The sequence below is a fragment of the Triturus cristatus genome, chromosome 1_2 (genome assembly GCF_964204655.1).
Source record: "Triturus cristatus chromosome 1_2, aTriCri1.1, whole genome shotgun sequence".
Taxonomy (NCBI): domain Eukaryota; kingdom Metazoa; phylum Chordata; class Amphibia; order Caudata; family Salamandridae; genus Triturus; species Triturus cristatus.
Genome location: NC_140580.1, coordinates 933,873,926 through 933,894,447, shown reverse-complemented (window position 1 = coordinate 933,894,447; position 20,522 = coordinate 933,873,926). Strand labels below are relative to the sequence as shown.

General features: G+C 47.2%; 1 protein-coding gene across 1 annotated transcript; it reads left to right on the top strand.

The window, feature by feature from the left end:
- The first annotated feature begins 2,913 nt into the window (after positions 1 to 2,913).
- Positions 2,914 to 15,135, top strand: LOC146868359 (somatostatin-2-like). Its single transcript, XM_085615365.1, has 2 exons — positions 2,914 to 3,333; positions 14,746 to 15,135. Exons 1-2 carry the CDS (start codon positions 3,232 to 3,234, stop codon positions 14,968 to 14,970), a joined length of 327 nt encoding a protein of 108 aa, XP_085471491.1. The 5' UTR covers positions 2,914 to 3,231; the 3' UTR covers positions 14,971 to 15,135.
- The last annotated feature ends 5,387 nt before the right edge of the window (positions 15,136 to 20,522 follow it).

Sequence of the window (20,522 nt, the reverse complement as noted above, 5' to 3'; positions counted from 1 at the left end):
TTAAATGCTATTTTCTCAGGAAATACTGAACAGATTGACACCAGACCTGCAAAAGGCACTTCCCTGACCTGAGGACTACCTCTCTGCCAAATTTCAAGTAAATCTGTTCAGCCGTTCGGGCTGTACCTTCGACTAAAGGTCCTATGGAAAAATGCATGGGGAAAACGCGTTTTGGGACCCCCCTTTTTTCTCGGCCCCCGCTCGACGAATCACCCTGAGACTTTCAGGGTAGGAGCTGAGCGGAGCGCCCCATTTGTTTTGAAAATTTCGCGAGGATTCGTCAATTGGCGCCAAAGTTATTCAAAATAGAATTTTCAGATTTCCTATGGAAACACGGTCCTAACTATAACTATCTACTGGCGACCGCCAGTAGATAATATATATATATTTACATTTTATTTGTATCCATGCAAATTGTTGATATTTGAAACAATATTGCATGGAAGAACCCTTACCTAAACCAGTTACATTAGAGGAAGCCAGATCCCAGCTATTTCAGCTGTGCTGGGGAGCAAGGTATGTTTTCTGGATGTGACTTGGTAATGCCTACCCATCAGACAATTCTGGTCCCGGATCGAGTGTACTCTAGCGACAGTGGCGGGAGGCTTAGCTGGCCTTGTTGGGACTGATGAAGGAGTAAAGCGGCCAAAGGCAGTGTCAATCATTCCTAGGGAGGATGCCTAGTGGCCAAACAAGACGCTACTCAGATGCGGGCTCTAGAGAGACCTGCACCTTAGGATGTGGAAGATGGGAATGAGCTGCTGTGGCCTGCTGGAAATGGAGGACTACCATGTACACCTGCAGAGTGTGTGATACATAGTTGAGCCCACATGTTGTGCTGCCCTGACAGAATTAACACTATTGTACCCACCCCCCCCACGGTGAACTGTATAGTGATGTGACCTACTGTGTAAGCGAAAGGGAATTGCATCTTTTTTTCCATGTATGACTTGATATGTTTCAAAAATTCAATGAAAGATCCCATAAAAAAAAGTTCCATGTATGGACAGTCATCAGTGGGTGTCCCTGGAGGCGACCAACAGTACATTGAATACGCATTGCAATCAGTCTGAAGAACTCTTAATAAGTCAACTGTTCACAGGGCACAGAGTGCGTCTAATCCTCATAGTTCATAGTAGAGTGTCGCAAGATCCATTTTCACTCAAGGCCTAACAATACAGAAATGAACCATGTCTTAAAAAATAATCTTGCTCTAGCTGTCAATTACAGCAATATGTATAATCTGACAAAGTTAGCACCAGCTAGACCTACTGAATTGAAATCCAAGTTTCTACGGTGACTGTTACAAAGAGAGTAGTGCCTGTCCCAAAGCCAAAAGTGCCTCCTTTTTTCCTCCCGAACATCGCCAGAGCATGCCTCCATTCTTTCCAAAGAGGTCCGGCCATTGTGGAACAAAGGGCCATTAGAGGGAGTCCCTGAGAAGGAGAGGGGGGCATTACTTCTTGACCGAAGAGGACAGTGAGCTCAGGCTGATTGTGGACCTTCAGTTCTTGAAAACCTTCCTTCAGAGGGTCAGAGGTGCTGACTCTGAGCTAGGATTGGGGGGTTTCCTTTGACCGGTAGGATGCGTACTTCCATATGCCCCTCCTGCAGTCCCACAGGCGGTTCCTCCACTTTGTGATAGGAAAGGAACACTTTCCGTTCATCGTCCTGCCCTCAGGCCTCACCTCAGCCCCCAGGGTGTCTACAAAGGTGAGGGCAGTGGCTGCCGCCCATCTTCTTGGGTCTGGAGTAGATGTATTCCCATACCTCAAGGACAGGCTGTTGAAAGTGACCTTGTCACAGTCAGTCGCGGACCACCTCCGGGCGACCACCTCACTTCTCTCTTCCCTAGGGTTCTCCATGAATGACCTACCTCCACAAAAGTGCAATCCCTAAAAGTTTAAATCCATAATTTTCAGTTAATTGCCCTTGATGGGCTGGTCGGACGAGGTAGGCAGGTAGCTACTGTAGTCATACATTCATCCAGGGGGGACGCAGCTGTTTCAGCCACTTTGTATCCGTGCTGCCAGTCGCATTCATGACCAGACCATGAGGAATTATCGTAGGCGAGAGGTACGTCGTAGGCCAGGGCGGTGAACTCCGCGTCGGTTGCGGATTTTGCTGGGTTCAAACTCCGCGAACTACACCCAAGCCTACTAAAGATGTCCTTGGGGGAAAGCGGTTCCGATACCTACGACAATGCAATGCCCTCGAGTCTGTTCATGTGATGCGATCCCTAGTTAGTTGGTGTCGGCGCTTTTCTACGTGTCTTTTATGCAGAGAATGGGGATTATTTACAAGCCACTTGCGACACCGGCACGTGACTTATTGCCATATTATAAATGACGCACGGGGAGCGAAAAATGTAAGACAAACTTTAAGACTCTGATTGCGCATTCTCACAATATAAGGAAGGCCTATTGCTATTGTATGATGAGGGGGTTCGTTTTATTTACGTTTCGCTTCAAAATTTGCAGGGGATGTTGTCTGCATTTTCCCGGTTTCTTTGACAGCTACATTCGCGTCAATCAGTTGGCACCAATTTACAGCGCTCGACGTCTTTCTAGATGTGAAACGGCTAAAGTGGCAGAATAAAACTCCCAGACGGAGGGAAAAGATAGCAGAGGACTGGCTCGTTTTGAAACTTCGCCCTGTAAATGGACCCGAAACAACAAAATAAAGCGCACCACTGATGTGTCTGTGCCACCCGACTTTGGCTAGACTTCTGATGTTTTATGGGAATAAAGCTTCCTTGCACTGGCAGGAGAGAGCAAGGGTGTGAGGCGCTCCAAGTGTGTGCGTTTTCGGGGTGGGAGGCTCCTGAGCCTCTGAGCGGGGGCTGCCCCGGCTGCATCAGGTGTGATATAAAAGGAGCTGCAGCCCGCGGTGCGGGCAGGTGCGAGTGCTGGGCTCTACGCGAGGCATTCCGTGTCCGTTCAGGAGTCACTCTCTGTCTCTCACCGCCGCCCGCGGATCCTCCGCGAGACAACTTCAGAAGACTCCCCTCACCCGCGGCACGACCCCCGTCCACCCTCAAGAACTGACATCAACCGAAACTCCCACCGACTGCCCCCCTCTTCCAGTCGTACCCCAAGACCGTCTCCCATCACCAGCACTGCCTCTCGTTACCAGCACTGACTCGCATCATCACCACCACTGACTCCCAGCACTGACTCCAATCACCTGCACCGGCACCCGTCACCACTCATCCCCGCACTGACTCCCGTCATGCGGGTGCTGCCGAGCCTGCTGTCGGCGCTGCTGCTGGTCTGGAGTGTGAGGGGCTCGGTCCTGCCCGGGGAGCAGAGGATGAGCCCAGGACCCAGTGAGGTGAGTACCGTACCGCGGAGGGATATAGGGCGGCGAGTACCACAGGTGAGAGGTACGCGGCAGGTGGGGTGTCTCTAGAATGACGAAGCAGGGGACGCTACACCTGACCGGAACACGAAGAAGGTGAGAGCACAATTCGAGAGACGCAGGGGCAATGAGTACACCCCCGAGGAGAGGCAGGGACCGTGAATTCCAAAACATAAGAGGGACACGGAGGCATGAGTACCACACTTGACAGGGACACAGGGACAGTGAGTACTACTCCTGAGACAGGGTCAGTGAGTACCACTTCTTGGAGGGGCGCAGGGACCACCAATCCTGAGAGAAATAGACAGTGACTATCACTCCTGAGAGAGACAGATGCAGTGAGTACCACTCACGAGAGAGATAAAGGGCAGCGAGTACCACTTCTGAAAGGGACATGGCAGCGGTGAGGGAAGGGCACGCGGGCAGTGGGTTTCACATGGAAGAGAAGCTGGCGTTTGCGTATCACGCCAGAGGGAGACACGGCATCTATGAGTGCCACACCTGAAGGGACCCGGAGTGGGCAGTACCAGGCTAGAGGTGAACACAAACGCACTGATTTCCACACGAGAGGCGCGCGGCAGTGAGCACCGCAATTGAGAGGCGCGGTCGGTGAGTGCCAAGCCGGAGCGGAACCCCCAGGCACAGAAAGCACCATAGCTGTGAGGGAAAGAGAGACAGTCAGTACCACACACCAAAGGATGCAACGGGATGAGCACGCCAGGAAGGGACGCAAGGACAGTGAATACCACTCCCGTGAGAGACACAGGGTACTGAGTTACATACCCGAGTGAGTACCTCACACCAAAGGATGCAATTGAGTAAATTACCGCACCCGAGAGTGTCTCAGTGGCAGTGAGTATCAAAACCTGAGGTAGATACGGGGGGGCTGAGTACCACACTTGAGAGAGACACGGGGATAGTGAGACCCACTCATGAGAGAGACACAGGGGCAGTGAGTATCACTCCTGAGAGACAGGGAAAGACAGGTTCAGTGAGCACCAATCCTGAAAGGGAAATAGGAGCGGTGCGGACCACAGAAGAGAAAAGCGAGCGGGCAGAGAGGGTCACTGAGAGGCAGCGGTGTAGGCACCATACGAGAGGGAGACAGTGACAGTGAGTATCACACCAGTCAGGGCAACAGTGCTTAATTTGAGCAGGTGGTTTCCGGTGCTCGGCTCCAGCACTTAATTGGCAGCACTTGCACTTATGACAGTCTGCCACATGGTGGGCTGTTTGACTGATTCAGAGTGAACACCACAACAGTTCTTTAATAATTCAATATATGTTAAAAATGACTAATACCTGCCACCCATACTAAACGTATAGCTTTGGGGGCCTGGAATAGTCTGAATTGTCACACCTGTAGAAGTGTGATGGTTAGTAGCTGGTTTGGTACAGTCATTGGTGGCGCTAGTAGGGGCAATGGGCGGTGTAGGCTGCAGGGGCCTCCTGATGAGGGCCCTGGCACTTAAGTATTTTTTTTTACAAATTAAGCACTGGCACAGCAGAGTGTGTGCCACACCTGAGAGGCACACAGGAACAGTGGGTTACAGCACACCGAGAGTACCTCACATCAGAGGATGCAGAGGGGCAATTTCCGCACCCGAGAGAGTCACAGGGGCAGGGAGGGAGTATCAGCACCCGAGGGAGATACGGCGGGGGCATTGAGTCCCAAGCCTGAGAGAGACAGAGCACCATACCTGGAAGGGGCATAGAAGGGCGAGTAATGCACCAGAGATGGGCAGAGCATGGCTGGCACCACACCTGAAACTGAGAGAGCAGGGCGAGTACCACAACAGGGACTGGCACAGGACGGGACTTCCACAAGAGGAGGGACACAGAGTGGGGCTACCAGATCCGACAGGATACAGATGGTGGGTACCTCACTCGGAAGGCACAGGGCGGTGCCCAGGTTGAGCGTCACACCTGAGTAAGGAGTGGGGCGAGTACTACATCTGGGAGACAGGCAGAGCAGGGGGCACAGCAAATCCGCTGAACTAAACATCTCGGGGCAGATTTACAAGCCCGTTGCGCCACTTTTACCATGGGAAAAGTGACGCAAACGTGGCGCAAGGGGCTTGTAAATCAGCCCCCTCGTCTACAATAAAAGGTGTGCAGAGATATGATCTGCGGGCCGGGGTAAAATGAGGGAGTGAGCGGGCAAGCGGGGAGGGAAGGAAACGAGGCTCGAGGGCAGCAATCCCGAATAAGCCAAGCGACAAAGGCGAGATAAAAGAAAGGAGGAATAACAAGGAGAGGCGGAACTAAAGGGGGAAAGTGCGACAATAGGGAGGTGAAATAAAAAGCTGAAAGAAACAAAATGATAGAGCTGTACGAGGAAGGGCAGGGAGGAGTACAGTACTGTGAGACGAATGCATGCAAATAAGCAAGGTTGCAACATGAGTAAAATAATTCTTTTAACAGAGAAACCAACTTTAAGGCATTGGAATACTTAAGCCTTCAATATGAGTTGAGGGGCACTGGATTTACCATGGGTTTAGGCAGCTACAACCCACGCAAGATTACAAGTAAAATGCAAGATTACAACTCAAATCGGCATGGAACCCCCCTCATCCCCTGTGTTACTAGTTGCGGAATTACGAGGTGCACAAACAGAACCCCCTTAACAAGTTGTACAAGAAACTGCACAAGACGGGGAATTACCACCAAACCACACCTTCAGGTCTGAGCAGAATGGTAGTGAAAAGGTTCGATTATTTCAGCACCTAAACGGTGTCTGTTTTGACCACTAACGACGACCCTCTAATTGCCCTTCTAAATCTGTAAGAATGACTTTAGGTATATAACAATATAGATGTGAGTGCCACATACACACCTTTGCACCACAGGGTGAGGGTGTGTTACTGATGGATAGCATAGGCGTTGTACTGATAGGATACCCTTCGAGTACAAAATACTATGCTTAGGCATACTTTAAAATATTTCCCACTCTACAGTTCTGCACACATGCAAGATGTGAAAAGTTAGGAGAAATAAAAACATTTCTCCTTGTTATCATCCAGTGGAGTAGCAAGGGGTTTGGTCTGCCCAGGCGGCACAGGTTTTGAGGGTGGCGGCGCCCCCCAGCTCTTACCTGCGACCGCCGCAGGGTGGCAGACTCTGGGATAGTCGTAACTGCCCCTGCTCTGACCTGCGCCTGTCACGGGGTGGCAAACGCCTCGACCGCCATGGGCGGCGAAAGGACTAGCTACGCCACTGTTATCATCCTGAGCCATTGATAGAAGATAGGGCTTTGCATCAAACACCATGGGGCTGAGATTGGGGAACGCTTAGCTACCACCTCTGGGCGGTCCCTTTGATGTAAAGTAACACAAAGTAGTGCAAAGCACTCTTTGCATTACTTTTAAGGGTTCTTTCCAGCACAACAAAAGTTGATACATTTGCCCCTGAGGGTTTGATTCCTCGAGAAAGTGTTTTATACAGTAGAACAAACCTGGGCCATTGAATTATGAGATATAAAACATCTACCTTTGAACTTTGTGCATGAATTAATATTCACAATGATTTTCTAAATCTAAAGTCTGTTGCATTGAGACATAAATCATTACCTGCAAATAATTTGCCATTGGATGTTATGTTTATGTGTTGTAGATCGATAAGGTATGTCAATAAAGACAGGATTCAATAATAATTGCTTCCAAATTCTGATTGATGGAAGGTCCCTGAATATGGTGCCGCCCAAACCACTATTAACCTATTTGGAAAGCTATCAAATCATGAGATGTGACGCAAGTAGTACCAAAAAGAAACTGGTAAGGAAAAAATACGAGTGTACTATTGATGGCTGAACTGTCAATGCCAACCAAAGAGCTGAGAAGAGGAAGGAAGGGGGCGTTGATGTGCACACGGACATGCATGCATACGTGAATCTAAACCAATAGGTTAGGTCAGATTGCCTAGATGCTTCGGGAAACAAGGTGTGTCTTAGCCTGAATGCAGTCCATTGACGTGGCCAGGTAGAAGTGGTTGTACTATGCATGTGGACAGATTCACTTAAAGTACTTTCATGCACACCTTCTTGTAATGTCTGTCCATCACCCAGATGTTACTGCTCACACCTGTACATGAATCAGCATGTGCACGAGCCTGCAGTCAGGCAGACACCAGAAGTGATGCCACCAAGCTGCCTCTGGACCACTGAAGAGACATAGCCCGTGACCTCCCCACACTCACTGTGGAGTCTTGGGACATGTGTCAGACGAGCTGTGTTAGATCAGACTCCTCTACTGCACGCACCTCAGCAGGCGAGGGAGATGAGGCCAGCCAGGACTCAAGTGACAATGAGGACTGAGTATTTGAATGCCAATGCTGCAGACGTCGGGGTAGAAGGCACACAATTTCCACTGAAAACAGGAGTAGCGCAGTAGAACACGCGGAATACGTTTCGCAGTATTTATGAGAAGAAACTCCAACAGCACCTGGCTGCACGATCCTACTTTTCCCCCTACCCTCAACCATCCCTCTTCTGTGACAGCACTATCCTAAACTCACTGCATCCCCAACCAATGCATCTCTAACACCAAAGTACTACACTGACAGTACCCCTACTCTTAGCTGCCGTATCCTACCTGCCACCATGATCCCACATAACCCTGCACTCCATTAACACAATCCCACCCCCCCCACCCTACCCTCAACTAACCCACCACTCACACATAATACTCACACTACACTAGCCCTACTTCTAGCTGCCCTATCCCACCTACCACCCGAACCCACCTGCCACTACTCCCCAGCAGCACCATCCCAATCCCCACCCCATCCTCAACTAACCCCCACTCGCACTTACGTTTACACTACACCCTCCTTACTGCTAGCTGCCCTATCCTACCTACAACTCTAACCCCATATATCCCTGCTCTCCATCAGCACAATTCCAGCCCCACCCTACCTTCAACTAACCCACCACTCACACATAATGCTCACACTACACTAGCCCTACTCCTAGCTGCCCTATTCTACCTACCACACTAACTACACCTATCCCTACTTTCCAGCAGCACAATCCCAGCTGCCCTCAACTAACACCACTCACACTTAAGCTTACACTATACCCTACTTACTCCTGGCTGTCCTATCCTACCTACCACCCTAGCCCCACCTATCCCTATGTGCGAACAGCACAATCCCACCCCCACCCTACCCTCAACTAACCCACCACTCACAAATAATGCTCACACTACCCCCGCCCCCAGCAACTATGGAATGTACGCTTAACCCCTACTTCTAAACTAATGTATAAAAGGGGGGGTCTAGTGTGCCTTCTTTTTCCCTGGGGAGTGGCTTGCTGCAGACGTGGGATGCACAGCGCGAGCTCCTGCAAGGATCGCAGTGAGACCTGTGGGGATGAGGTGGGTGGGCAGGGAGAATGCCTGTTTAATTGACATCCTTGGCCCGGGCTTTAGGTGTTTGGCAGATATCCGCTCCATTGGAGTTCTCTAAATCATCTTTTTCCAGTCCAAGAGTTCGACCATTTGTCCCAGGCCCAGTTGGAAGGCCATGTTGTTGAAAGCACTGCTAATCCTCCATTGTCCCTGGTGCTGTACCTGTCCGGACTCCAGTCTCACCACTGGATGGCGTTGTGCTACCTTGGTGTCCCAACGCTGCTGGGTGAGATGCCCACACCAGATCTCATCCCCTGCCTTTACACAGTCAGCGGTTTCCTTAGGGAGTCCCTTATTCCTAAGAGGGATTTGATGTTTTCATGACTTTGGCGCAGCACTGCATGATTTGGCAGCTTCCATGTCAGTCATTCTCTGCCAAATGTCAGCCAGGTGCTGCTGGTAGCCCCCTTTGTCCTTTGACTATATCCTATTGCGGAAGCGAACTGCTCACTGACAAGCTATCTTCCATTCTCATATATTCCAATAGTTCCAATAGTTCCTCCCAAGCCCTTGCAGTGTCTAGGGGACCTCGGCCCTTCTCAGCCTCGCTAATGAGAGTGACACTTTTATACTCCGCCCATCTGATGAGAACATGGTGTCAAGCATATCTGCCTCTTCCCCTCATATCAAAACTGACAGTGACCTGTTTTTCTACTCTTTTGTATATTTTATCTCTCCATATCATACCTTTCCATTTCTAAGCACCGGGGTTACAAAAGCTGCAAACAATAAGTTCCACTATCATCTAATATAATGGTTCTCTATTGACCAACCTTAAAGTTCCCTGCCTCAAAAGAATAGTAGCGCTATCAAACCAAGGCTTGGGTCCTGTCACTACCTGGCCTGGACCACTCTACTAGTAAAAACACACAAGTGACCAGATAGGATATTACACAATTACTTCAATGAACCTAGACAGTCAGTTCTAAGTACATGTGGTTTAATTCACATTAAATTCAATCATTTATCACATTTTTTTGAAGCAAACATTTCATCATGACAAAGAGAGGTAAATCCAATAATTCCTTATGACCTCAATACATTCCAAAATACATAAAATATCAAAAAATCACAGGACCTTAACAGTGACGAAACATAACATGAATATACAAGTATTTACAGTAAGAACACAATTCATATTCTCATCTCATCGGCCTCCTATATATTGGAGGAAACCAGTCCGTGTGTAAAGAACGAAAAATAAACAACAGGCGGACATAGCAGAATTCAAGAATCCTGCCTGTATACTAGGCTGAAGCTGACTAAATAATTTCAAGGGTCATGTCACAACTCAGGATTAATATCTTTTACTATTTCCCCTGTGTTGCCCAAACGTCACTAGTTGCCTTCAGCCATCGTGCCAACGCGTTTCAAACCCTACACAGTTCTCGGGTTATCCTCAGGGCGTGGACTGGAAATGTCTGATGATCAAGGTGACCCCCAAACTTTGAATTGCGATAAATGGACCAGCCAAATGGAGATGTTAATCAAGCTTAAAATGTCGTTTTTATGCCAAATTTGGAGGTCTGCGGCTCCACGGAATCATCGTGTTGTTGAAGATTTTAGGGCGGACCAAATCCTGGTATTTTGTCAGACAAATTCAACTTTCGAAACTGCTCCGTAGGTCAGCGTGCCTTCCATAGAATCAAAAGAATAGTAGGCTGAGTTGTCCTTGCCCTGGGGAAAATGGAAGGCTGAGTTGTCCTTGCCCTAGGGAGAAGATTCGGGGAAAACACTACGAAATACACGACCCCATTCAGTTCCACTGAAATCATGATCAAAGGCAGCTACAACTGCAAGTTGAGTACGCTGTGTCTGTTCTGACATGCACCTGTGGCCTATGATATGTGGGGAGCACAAAGCTACAGGTGCATGTCAGAATACTACAACACTTGCGAGCAATCGTTAATAACGATAGAGCGTACCCGGTTGCCAGTCATTTTAAGCTGGAACATGGCAATGATTTGAAGTGCCTAAAATATTATGTGATCGTAGCAGTTCCAAACCCCCGTAGAGGGGGCAATAGGGAACGATCATTGCATCAACTAGAATCTCGCATGATCTTAGAGTTAGACAGCAGATACCCTAGAGGGCTCAACAACACGGAGGATTTATACAACTTCCTGTAGTTTAATAATTAATAGATATGGGACCCAATAGAGAATAGACACGACATACACACAACAATACCTAAGTCTAGAACAGAGGCAAGATTACATAAACAAGAGGGTATAGGTACAATCTAACCTAAGGTAGGCACCTCTATATGAAAAAGAGTGCACTTTAAGATCCTCAGCTGCTAATTCTTTGTTTTTAAACCCACTGTCTTTTATTCATTAACACAATGTAGTAGCAGTAGCACTTTTCATTTTGGAAAAGGCGGCTGCCCTATCCAAACAATAATGCAATTTTTTGCACTTTAACAAGCACTTTATACATAAATCGATCCATGCCCCAACATTCTTTAGAGCACATTTCTAATATCTGCACAAGTTACAATACAGAGGCCATATGACCATCTTCGTGTGTGTATATATACACACACGAAGACGCTCCTTAGAGGAAACGTGGCCCGAGCCAGTTGGCACGGTATGCCGGTGGAGCAAGCCGACAAGTTCAGATGTGCACTAAAGGAAAAATTGTCCGTGCACTCAGAAAGGTCGAAGCTTGTGGTTTATTACACACATGTGTGTAATAAACCACAAGCTTGGACCTTTCTGAGTGCACGGACAATTTTTTCTTTTGTGCGTGTAAATATATATATATATATATATGTAGCTACCATGCACAGCTTATACCCTTTCATACTACATCACTTACACCACGTTAAATCATCGCATTCATAGCAACACTTATGACATCTGAGATTACATCATTTTTAGATCACTCTGCATGGTAGAGAGGTGAATTATAAATAATGTAGTCTGCCTAGTGAGTTCACAACACTGTGTACGGAGGTGTGCGAGGTATAAAAAGTTTCGGCCCTGGTGTAAATTATAACTTTAAATTAAAAATACAACTTTGAAATTTCAAATGCTTGTGGTGTGTAATTTTGTTTTGTATAGAAATAATAAAACAAGTTTTCCTAACTGTAGCTAATCTTTAACCTTTGTTTTTTTCTGTATATATGTGTGTGTAGAGCTAGCTAGCTCTCCTCAGCTACCTCTGGGACACTGTCGTTGTCACCTCCAAAAGTGGACTTTTGTGCTAAATTATCAGAAATGATCACAAAATATGATAAAATAGAGGACACTTTATTTAGTTTCCTAGAAACGATTCTCTTTCTTTAATACACTAAACTCATAGTAAAGAGACTGAAAAAATTGTGAGATCGTTCGCCACCAATGATGGAAAGCAAAACTTAAGAGCGTAAAGTCTCCTTTTGACTCTTGTAATATTCGGAACACATCAAACTTGCCAGATCAGTTCAGAACTCACTGCTTTGTATAACTTCCTGCTGCTAAAGGGATTGGTCTTAAAGGCCTAGAAGTAATCAACTATTAAAGGTTTTTTTTTAGCAAAATTGGTGTTGATCCTCTTTGACTACCACCAGTTACCGACCATTTCATTGCTGCCTTTTGCTTCAAAAGTAATAGAAAGTTTTGTAAACAAATAACTAATGAATCGCATAGAAGGATCCTACCACGACTGGTTTCAGGCCTAGACATGGTACTGACTCTGCACCGACAGCTTCACTTGATAACTTGCAGGTGACGCTCAATGGAAGAAGATCATCAATTTTGGTTTATATTTGTTCTGTCCGCAACCTCTGGCACCGTATCCCACCCTATCCTTTTATATCGTCAGGCAGAGATGGGGTAGCAGGGCAGTGCTGTAGACCGGTTAAAGACTATACACCATCAAAATGATAAAGAAACTTCTCCCATATCTTCCAACTACTGCCGCTAAGACCCTAATCAGCACACTAGCCATGTCCAAAGTAGACTATTGTAATGGCCTATTCATTAATGCTCAAGAAAGAGTTCTTAACAAACTCCAACTGGTACAAAACGCAGCGGCCAGGCTTCTGACAGGCACTTCCAAATTTAAACCTATCTCTAATGTGGTTTGTCAACTCCACTGGCTGCCTGTTAGAAACAGATCTAAGATCAAGCCTCTATGCATCACCTACAAGGCTATTCGTGCCATTGGACCCGACTACCTCAAACAATCCCTTTGCCTATACAACCCCCCAGACGACTACGTTCCTCCACAGCTAATCTTCTCATCGTCCCCCGTACAAAAAAAGTATCCTGGGGCGACAGATCCTTTCTGTTCGCCACCACCAAACTCTGGAACAGGCTCCCCCTCCACATCAAGACCAGCCCTTCCCTGCTCACCTTCAGGAAGCAACTAAAGACCTGGCTCTTTAATCAATAAGCTGTCGTGTTAACCCCCCTTGGTCCAGTCCTCAGCGCCGAGACACCCATGGGTATTTGCGTGCTTTGTAAATTGCATAAAATAAAATTACAAAGGGCTGTGCGGGTGCTCATCGAGGCTGTGGCCACAAGATTTTTTAACGAAAGTAAACTGACAGAGTGCTTCGCACCACTTTGCACCACAAGAGCACCCAATGCAATTTTGTTTTATAAATAAAGCTTGTGTTGTCTCTAAGGGCTCCCTCATCAGTCTTTATAATATTTAGTTTAGAACTCTAAAGACATTTATACGTTCATTTGGCTTTCTGTTTTATGGCCGTGCTGAAGATGCGCAACTAATTGTCTGCATGGAGGATAACATGGAAAGTGTCCAACAGTGGCTCGAGGAATGTTTGGTGTCAGTAGATGGTTGGGTGGATGACATTGAGCTGCGAGTAAGCATGGATAGAATAGCAGTTATAGTAATAAAGAACCAGAGAGAGGTGTGGTCTGATTGGTGGTGACCACCAACCCCCCCCCCTTAGGAACTATGTGAAATCTAGGCTTCCTTTCTCATCCCAATCTGAATCTTAAACCTTACACTAATAATCTCTCAATTTAATTTTGCACAGGAAGAATCCTTAGAAAAACTCTATTTTGCATGTAAAACCAAACTGCAAGCAGCTATTTAGTCCCGCTTGGACTACGACAACCGATTGCATGTAGGTTTAACCCATATGTGCACAGAAAGTTGCAGGTTATTCAAATCACTGCACAAGAATGATTCTTGGATTAAGTAGGAAGAATTCAACACGTCATCTAGCCATTGACAGCCCATAGCAAAGCAAATCTGGTTTAAATGCTTTAGCATTGCCAATAAGGCACTCTTTAATCGGGACCCTATCTACTTCAACAGCACTTCTTCAAGCACATTCTTAGGTCTCTGTAACGAGTATCCTGGAATTACCATTACCGGGCCCATCGGAATGAACAAGCCACTGGTATCCACAAAACCTTAATGGAATGTTAAGATCTCCTTATGCCAACTTGTTGATGGTGCAACCAAGGCATGGAATCAGTTGCCTTATTGTCTCAGAAGCATGGTAATCCTGCAAAGTTTAGGAAGATGTAAAAAACGGTGCTTTTCATGAATAATTCTTGGCTATAACATTTTTCCTGAGGGGCTTTAGTTCTGCATCTTTCTTTTTCATAGTACCAGGGCAACCTTTAGGGTCGCTTTGCACTTTATAGTTTTTTTTATTAAATAAAATAAATAAATATAGCTACTTAAGTGGGATTTTCACCGTTGCCAGAGAATACGAGTGGCTTTTATGGAACGACAAGGTGTTTGACAAACCGTCGAGAAATGGCAGAAAAGGTGTTTTTTGGGGGAATGTCATGAATCTTTTTCACAGAATCCCAAGTTTTTTCAGGAATGTCAAGGGGTGCCACACAATCCTTTGGAATGCCATGTACTCTCTTGGAATGCTTTAGAATCGCGTGTATTTGCATGAAATGCCAGAGTCTGTAGTAGAATACCACGGGTCTGAGTGCCTCCATATGAGTGTTGTGTGCAAAGGTTGAGGCTCCCTCTGTCCTGATGCTGGTGTGTTTTCTGACAGGTCCTCTCCCGGGTGCAGAAGGATGTCCTCCTGAAGGTGCTGTCGGGCTGGTTGGACGGCAAGGAGAACAACCTCATTGGCAGAGACACTTCTCTATCTGCCGACTCCGAAGAGCACATGGAGGACCATACGAGGCTGGACTATGGGAAGTCTTTGCAGCTACCCCCCAGGGATCGCAAAGCTCGCTGCCAGTACTTCTTCTGGAAAACCTTCACCTCATGCTGATGTCCCAGCATTCCCGCCTTGTGAGCCCTAGACCCAGGCCGCACTGATCTTCAACAAGCCTACAAACCCCTGAACCGAGCTGTAAATAAACCAGAATCCCATGGGTTTCCCACATTAAAGACTGGATGGCGTCTGTGAATTTATTGCTGTACACTGAAGAATAAAGCATGCATTAGAGGCGCCCGAGCTGTGTCTGCCTGTCACTGACTCCAAAACATTGGCGAGTCCAACATTCGCAGTTCACGCTGAGCCTCCAATGGCAAGTCTGACACTTACATTCATCCAGTCTTCACTGTGGAGTCCAACATTCACAGTTCACCAACAGGCTCAGCTGTTGAGTCTAACACTAACATTCATCCAGAGTGGTCACTATGGAATCCAATATTTTCAATTAACCTACAGCCTCCGCTGGAGGGGCTAACATTTACAGTCACCCGCAGCCTCCACTGGAGAGTCTGCCACCAGCATTCACCTAGAGTCTTCACTGCTGAGTCCAACATTCTCCATTCACCCACAGCCTCCACTGGTGAGTCTCATACTAACATTCACCTGAAGTCTTCGCTGCGGAGTCCAACACTCTCAATAAACCCTCAGCCTCTGCTGGTGAGTCCAACATTAACATTAACCCAGAGTCTTCATGAGGGAGTCCAACATTCTCAATACACCCACAGCTTCCTCCAGTGAGTCTAACCTACACATTCACCCGCAGCCTCCACTGATTAATCTAACCTTCATATTCACATGCAGCCTCCACTTGAGTCTAAAATTCACTCACAACCTCCACTGCTGAGTCTAAAATCTGCATTCACCCAGAGTCTCCATTGCAGAGTCTAACATCCCCATTCACCCAGAGCCTCTACTGCTGAGTCTAACATCCTTATTCAACCAGAAAATCCAAGTGGGAGTCATTCACATCTGCTGGAGCCTCCAATGGTGAGGCACACTTTCATGTTTACCCAAAGCCTGCACTCTTGATTCTAATATACATAATTCACCCACAAACTCCGCTGGTGAGTCTAATATTCACAGTTCATACACAGCCTCCACTGGTTTGTCTAACCTTTCTATACTCACCCAGCCCCTGCCTGTGAGTCTATCATTCATCCACATCCTCCACTGGTGAGTCTAACACTGACATTCACCCACAACGTCTACTTCTGAGTCTAACATCCACATGCACCCAAAGCCAACACTTGGAAATTGTTCCTATTAGCCACAGTCTACAAAGGTGAGCAAAATATTTATAATCACCCACAGCCTCCACCGGTGAATCTAACATTTACACTTGTTCACAGCATCCCCTGGTTAGCCCAACATTTCACATTTCACACGTGCCTCTTGGATAATCTTTACATTCACATTCAGCTATGGCCTCCATCGCTGAGCCTCACAGCCACATACGAGGCCTTCTTCACCATCGCTCACATTCACACTCACCCTGAGCCTCCACCACCTAGTGTCACAGTCCAACACATTGAGGGCCTCCATCACTGAGTATAATATTCACATTCGCTTTCTGCGCCATTGAGGAGTCTGACTTCTCATTACCCAGGACAAGTCTAACATACAGATGCCCCCTTTGGGCTTCATCGCTGAGTCTAAAATTCACATTCGTTCTTCCCATTGTGACTTTGAGATGTATCTAAGACCCTCCCCCATTGTCTTTAACATTCTTCCATTGGTGAAACTCTCACAATATGATCTCATTTGTTCCCTGGACACACATAAACCAACTTTTTTTCTTGAAAATCCAATAGCGAACTGTGAATTTAGCACATGGTTACCTTCACATTTCAGTCTTCTCTATCTGTGAGCAGGAGCATCTCATATCTAAATCTAAGGGAATCAACAACGCATTCGGATTTCTCTCTCGGTAGAGGGTTCCATGCTCAACCCTAGATCTGCCTCGTACCAAGAGCTGAAACTCCAACATCCGCATCTGGAGCCCAGTAAGGGTTCCACGCACACTTTGGAAATGCCGTGGAGTAAGGGGTTCTACTCTCACATCTGCATATGCCAAATATTAAGGGATATACCCAGGGGCATAGCTTGGTCAGTAAGATTGGCGGGTGTAAGCTTCAGATTTTCTGACAATTAGGCTGGCATACAGATTTACTATTTTTTCATGTAGTGCGCTGCAGCAGATGCAAATGCTGCGCTACGTGAAAAGGAGAGAGGAGAGCGGTCTATTTACTAAAATAAGGCACTCTCATCCCCTCTCATTAGCGCCAGCACTGAAACCAGCTGCCGTGTGCCACAGAGACACCTTTGTGCCATGGTGCAAGGGTGTTTCTGTGAGTCTAGCACAGGTTTTGTTCTGGAAGGAACCCTTCCAGTACAAAATACTGTGCACAGAATCTCTTTAACCATGTTGCCACTTTGTATGTGTTCTGTAAAGTCCACCAGCACACATGCAAAGTCGGAAAAGGAAGGAGAAATTAATACATTTCTCCTTCCCTGCGCCTACTTGAAAAGGGCGTTGTTTTCTCATGCTAAACCCAATCTACTTTATTTAGTAAATTGGGTTTAGTGGGAGAAACCTTGGGTGGTTGCATGGGAATGCCCATGCACCACCCTTGGTACGCCCCCATGGCGTAAAGTAATGCAAAGCAGTGCAATGCGCTACTTCACATTACTTTTCCGTTCAGTAAATTGGGGGAAAAAAGACAAAATCTTAGTAAATCTCCCCCATAAAGTTTAAATATTTTATACGACAAGCCAGGTGCATGAGAGGGGCCTAACGAGCAGTGGAAAGGGACAGGAATGCGGATTGGTAGGAGTACCAAGAGACAAAACACAATAGTTTGTAAAATAACCAATATTTCTTTAGGTCTTTTAAAACAAAGAGGGAATGGGTGTGTGTTCGTTTTTGTCTGTGTGTGTGTACAAATTCCTGCTAAAATCCCACTGACATCTCGCAATACCCGACTGAAAGCACCTGTACCCAATTATTTATCAGACATATATTTATGGGGGGGGGGTGTAACCCCCCCCCCCCCCCCAAGTTACGCCCCTGGATATACCATGCATTAAGGGATCTCTACACTCACATCTGGATCTCTCATGCGCCGGCATTCAGACCTGTATCTCTGCTGCTTCAAGGTTCTGATTCCTCTCTAGATCCAGGTCATCATGCAGGAATTGGGAAGGAGCCGCTCTGAGAAACCCAGGTCCAAGGAGCGGCGATCCTCCTGGAAGGAAGCCCGGGGCATGATCAACTTGTCTCTACGCAGCGCTGGCGTCTTCTAGGGCAAAGTGGCGGGGTGTGCTACGGCGAAAATGAAAATGCAAAGGGGCGAAGTGCAGTGCAGGTTACAATTGTCATTTCAACTCGCAAGGCACATATTTGCAAATCCGAACAAATCACAAGGCAGAGGGGATGGTCCCCTTTTCATTGCAACTCGCAATACCATGTGCCACGTGCTGGCAAATCATTGCATGGGTACCAACTGGTCCTTGTCCATCAGTATCTAAGGAGTTCAGTTCACTTCCATGCCCAGGACCGCCTGCCATGTTTAGAGATCACCGCCCCAAGGAACTTCTGTGCCTTCAGCGAATGAGCGCATGTACACAGAAGTCAGAGGAGTTCAAGTTTGCCAAGTCTTTTGCCCAGTTTTGGGGCCGGTTAGGCAAACCTTTTATTTTACTGAACCAAACTCCCTAAGGAGTGTTTGGTACCCCTGCCCACGACTCTGTCTCTGACTCTGGGCGTGGGTATATGTTGACAGTCACCATACCCTAAACAGGGCGGGACACCACGAGATTGACAGGGCGGAAGCAAACTGTAAATTAGTTCCTATGCTTAAAATTCCGGAAGTAATTGACCAGGAGGCTCAACTTGGCACACGGTGGTGCACCATCCGCATCCATTTCCTTCCCCTCTCAAAGGTCACTCACTAGAGGTCCCCCTATGTGTCAACAGTTGAAACTGGTAAGTCTCCCCTTTCCCGGTCCAACAAACCTGTCTGCACATCAAGCGCAGCTGGTGCCTCATATGCTTGACTGGGCATCACCACCAGGGGCGCAACTAGAGCCAAATTTCGGGGGGGGGGGGGGGGGGGGGGCTGAGCAAAAATTTCGGGGGGGGGGGGCTGAACTTTAAGCAATTGGCAGAGTGGAGCTGCAGGGGCTCTTAGAGGGGGTGAAGCAACAGCTAGGCCTCATTAACATGCAAATGGTCGTTTAAAGACCTGTGAAGTGCTCGGGTGCGGCTGCTTTTTTGCCCGGGAAGGTGTCTCATCCCGGGCTGCCGCACACGACGGGGGGGGGGGGGGGGGAGGCTGAAGCCCTTTGAGTCCAATGGGTGTTGCGCGCCTGATCACCACAGGGTTCAACTGATGGAGATTGACGTCTCCCTAACTGCATGTGTTTACACCCCTCTGAAGTGTCTGATTCCCACTTCACACCTCCAGCCATTCCGAGCTCTCAGAAATGAAATGTCCTAACTTCAAATCATTTGGGTACGGAGGTTGGTAGCCATGGCAACCGTTGTTTCTCAATATCTGCCAGTCACAGCTATTCAATCTGAGCACTTAATATTTTACGAATATAGCGATGTTATGCAGCACTTGGATAAGTCAACGTCTTTCATTTACAGGACTGCTTGGAGCTCTCAGCTGTTTCGACCCATCAGAGTAACAGCTGCTAGCTGTTGGATTCCCTATGGGACTGTGGAAGTGAAATCAGTGGATTGCCTGTTTTGCAGCTCTACATTTGAGTGCGAGAAGTAGGTGCTTTATTTGTCCCGGTGGTTTCAGGTGATGCGCACCCATTTTTGGGGCCCAAGATTTATTTGTCATCATCAGACTTAGAGAGCAGGAGAGAGAAAGGCTGCAAAGGGTGCAGTTAGAAGCAATAAAAAATATAGAAGCGTTTTGGTGAATAGAGAAAGCTGGGACAGAATAGAACCTGACAAGAGTGAGATAAAGATCAGAAAGTGTACGGTGGTGGAAGGAAAAACAAATAGATGGAATTAAAACTAGTAAGGCTTGACATTCAGCAACCCTGACATGAGGCAGGACAGGCGTTTGGCACCCAAGTAAAATGTTATGCGCCTGGACCTTTTTTTTTTTACTAAGTAGACACGGGCAGTAATGTTTGTGTCAATGGCACTTGGTGCTGTTTGGCTGCATTGGTTAGCAGAATGAAGTCTGTATTTCGGTTTGGGGTGGGGGAGTTATATCAGGGGAGAAGGGTCCGGGATAGCGATCGTTAAAACTTTGTTTGAGGGATTGTTGGTCTACGAATGTCCCCCGCATAGTGCACAGTTGTGACCCCTGTCCTGTGTGCTCGACTGTGAGTATCTGGTATCCTGGTTTTCAGATTTTAGCCCCAGTCTCACTCTAATCCAGCATGCGTGGGAAGACCTAGGACAGGCCTGCACTTACGACTGGTCTTGAACCTGTCATGGAACTAGAAGGCCGCACAAAGCAGTCCCTGGTTGTGACAAGAGGACTACTGTACCTTTTCAAGGGCTGACATTTGTAGCGTGGTGGTAGCAGCGTACCATGTTTTGTAGTGATTATAGGCCTTTTTACCGTTGTCATATAAAT

Excerpts from the sequence above, each read along its gene's own strand:
- LOC146868359 (XM_085615365.1), top strand. The coding sequence starts at position 3,232 with ATGCGGGTGCTGCCGAGCCTGCTGTCGGCGCTGCTGCTGGTCTGGAGT. Across the intron at positions 3,334-14,745 it reads TGAGCCCAGGACCCAGTGAG|GTCCTCTCCCGGGTGCAGAA; the intron begins GTGAGTACCGTA and ends GTTTTCTGACAG.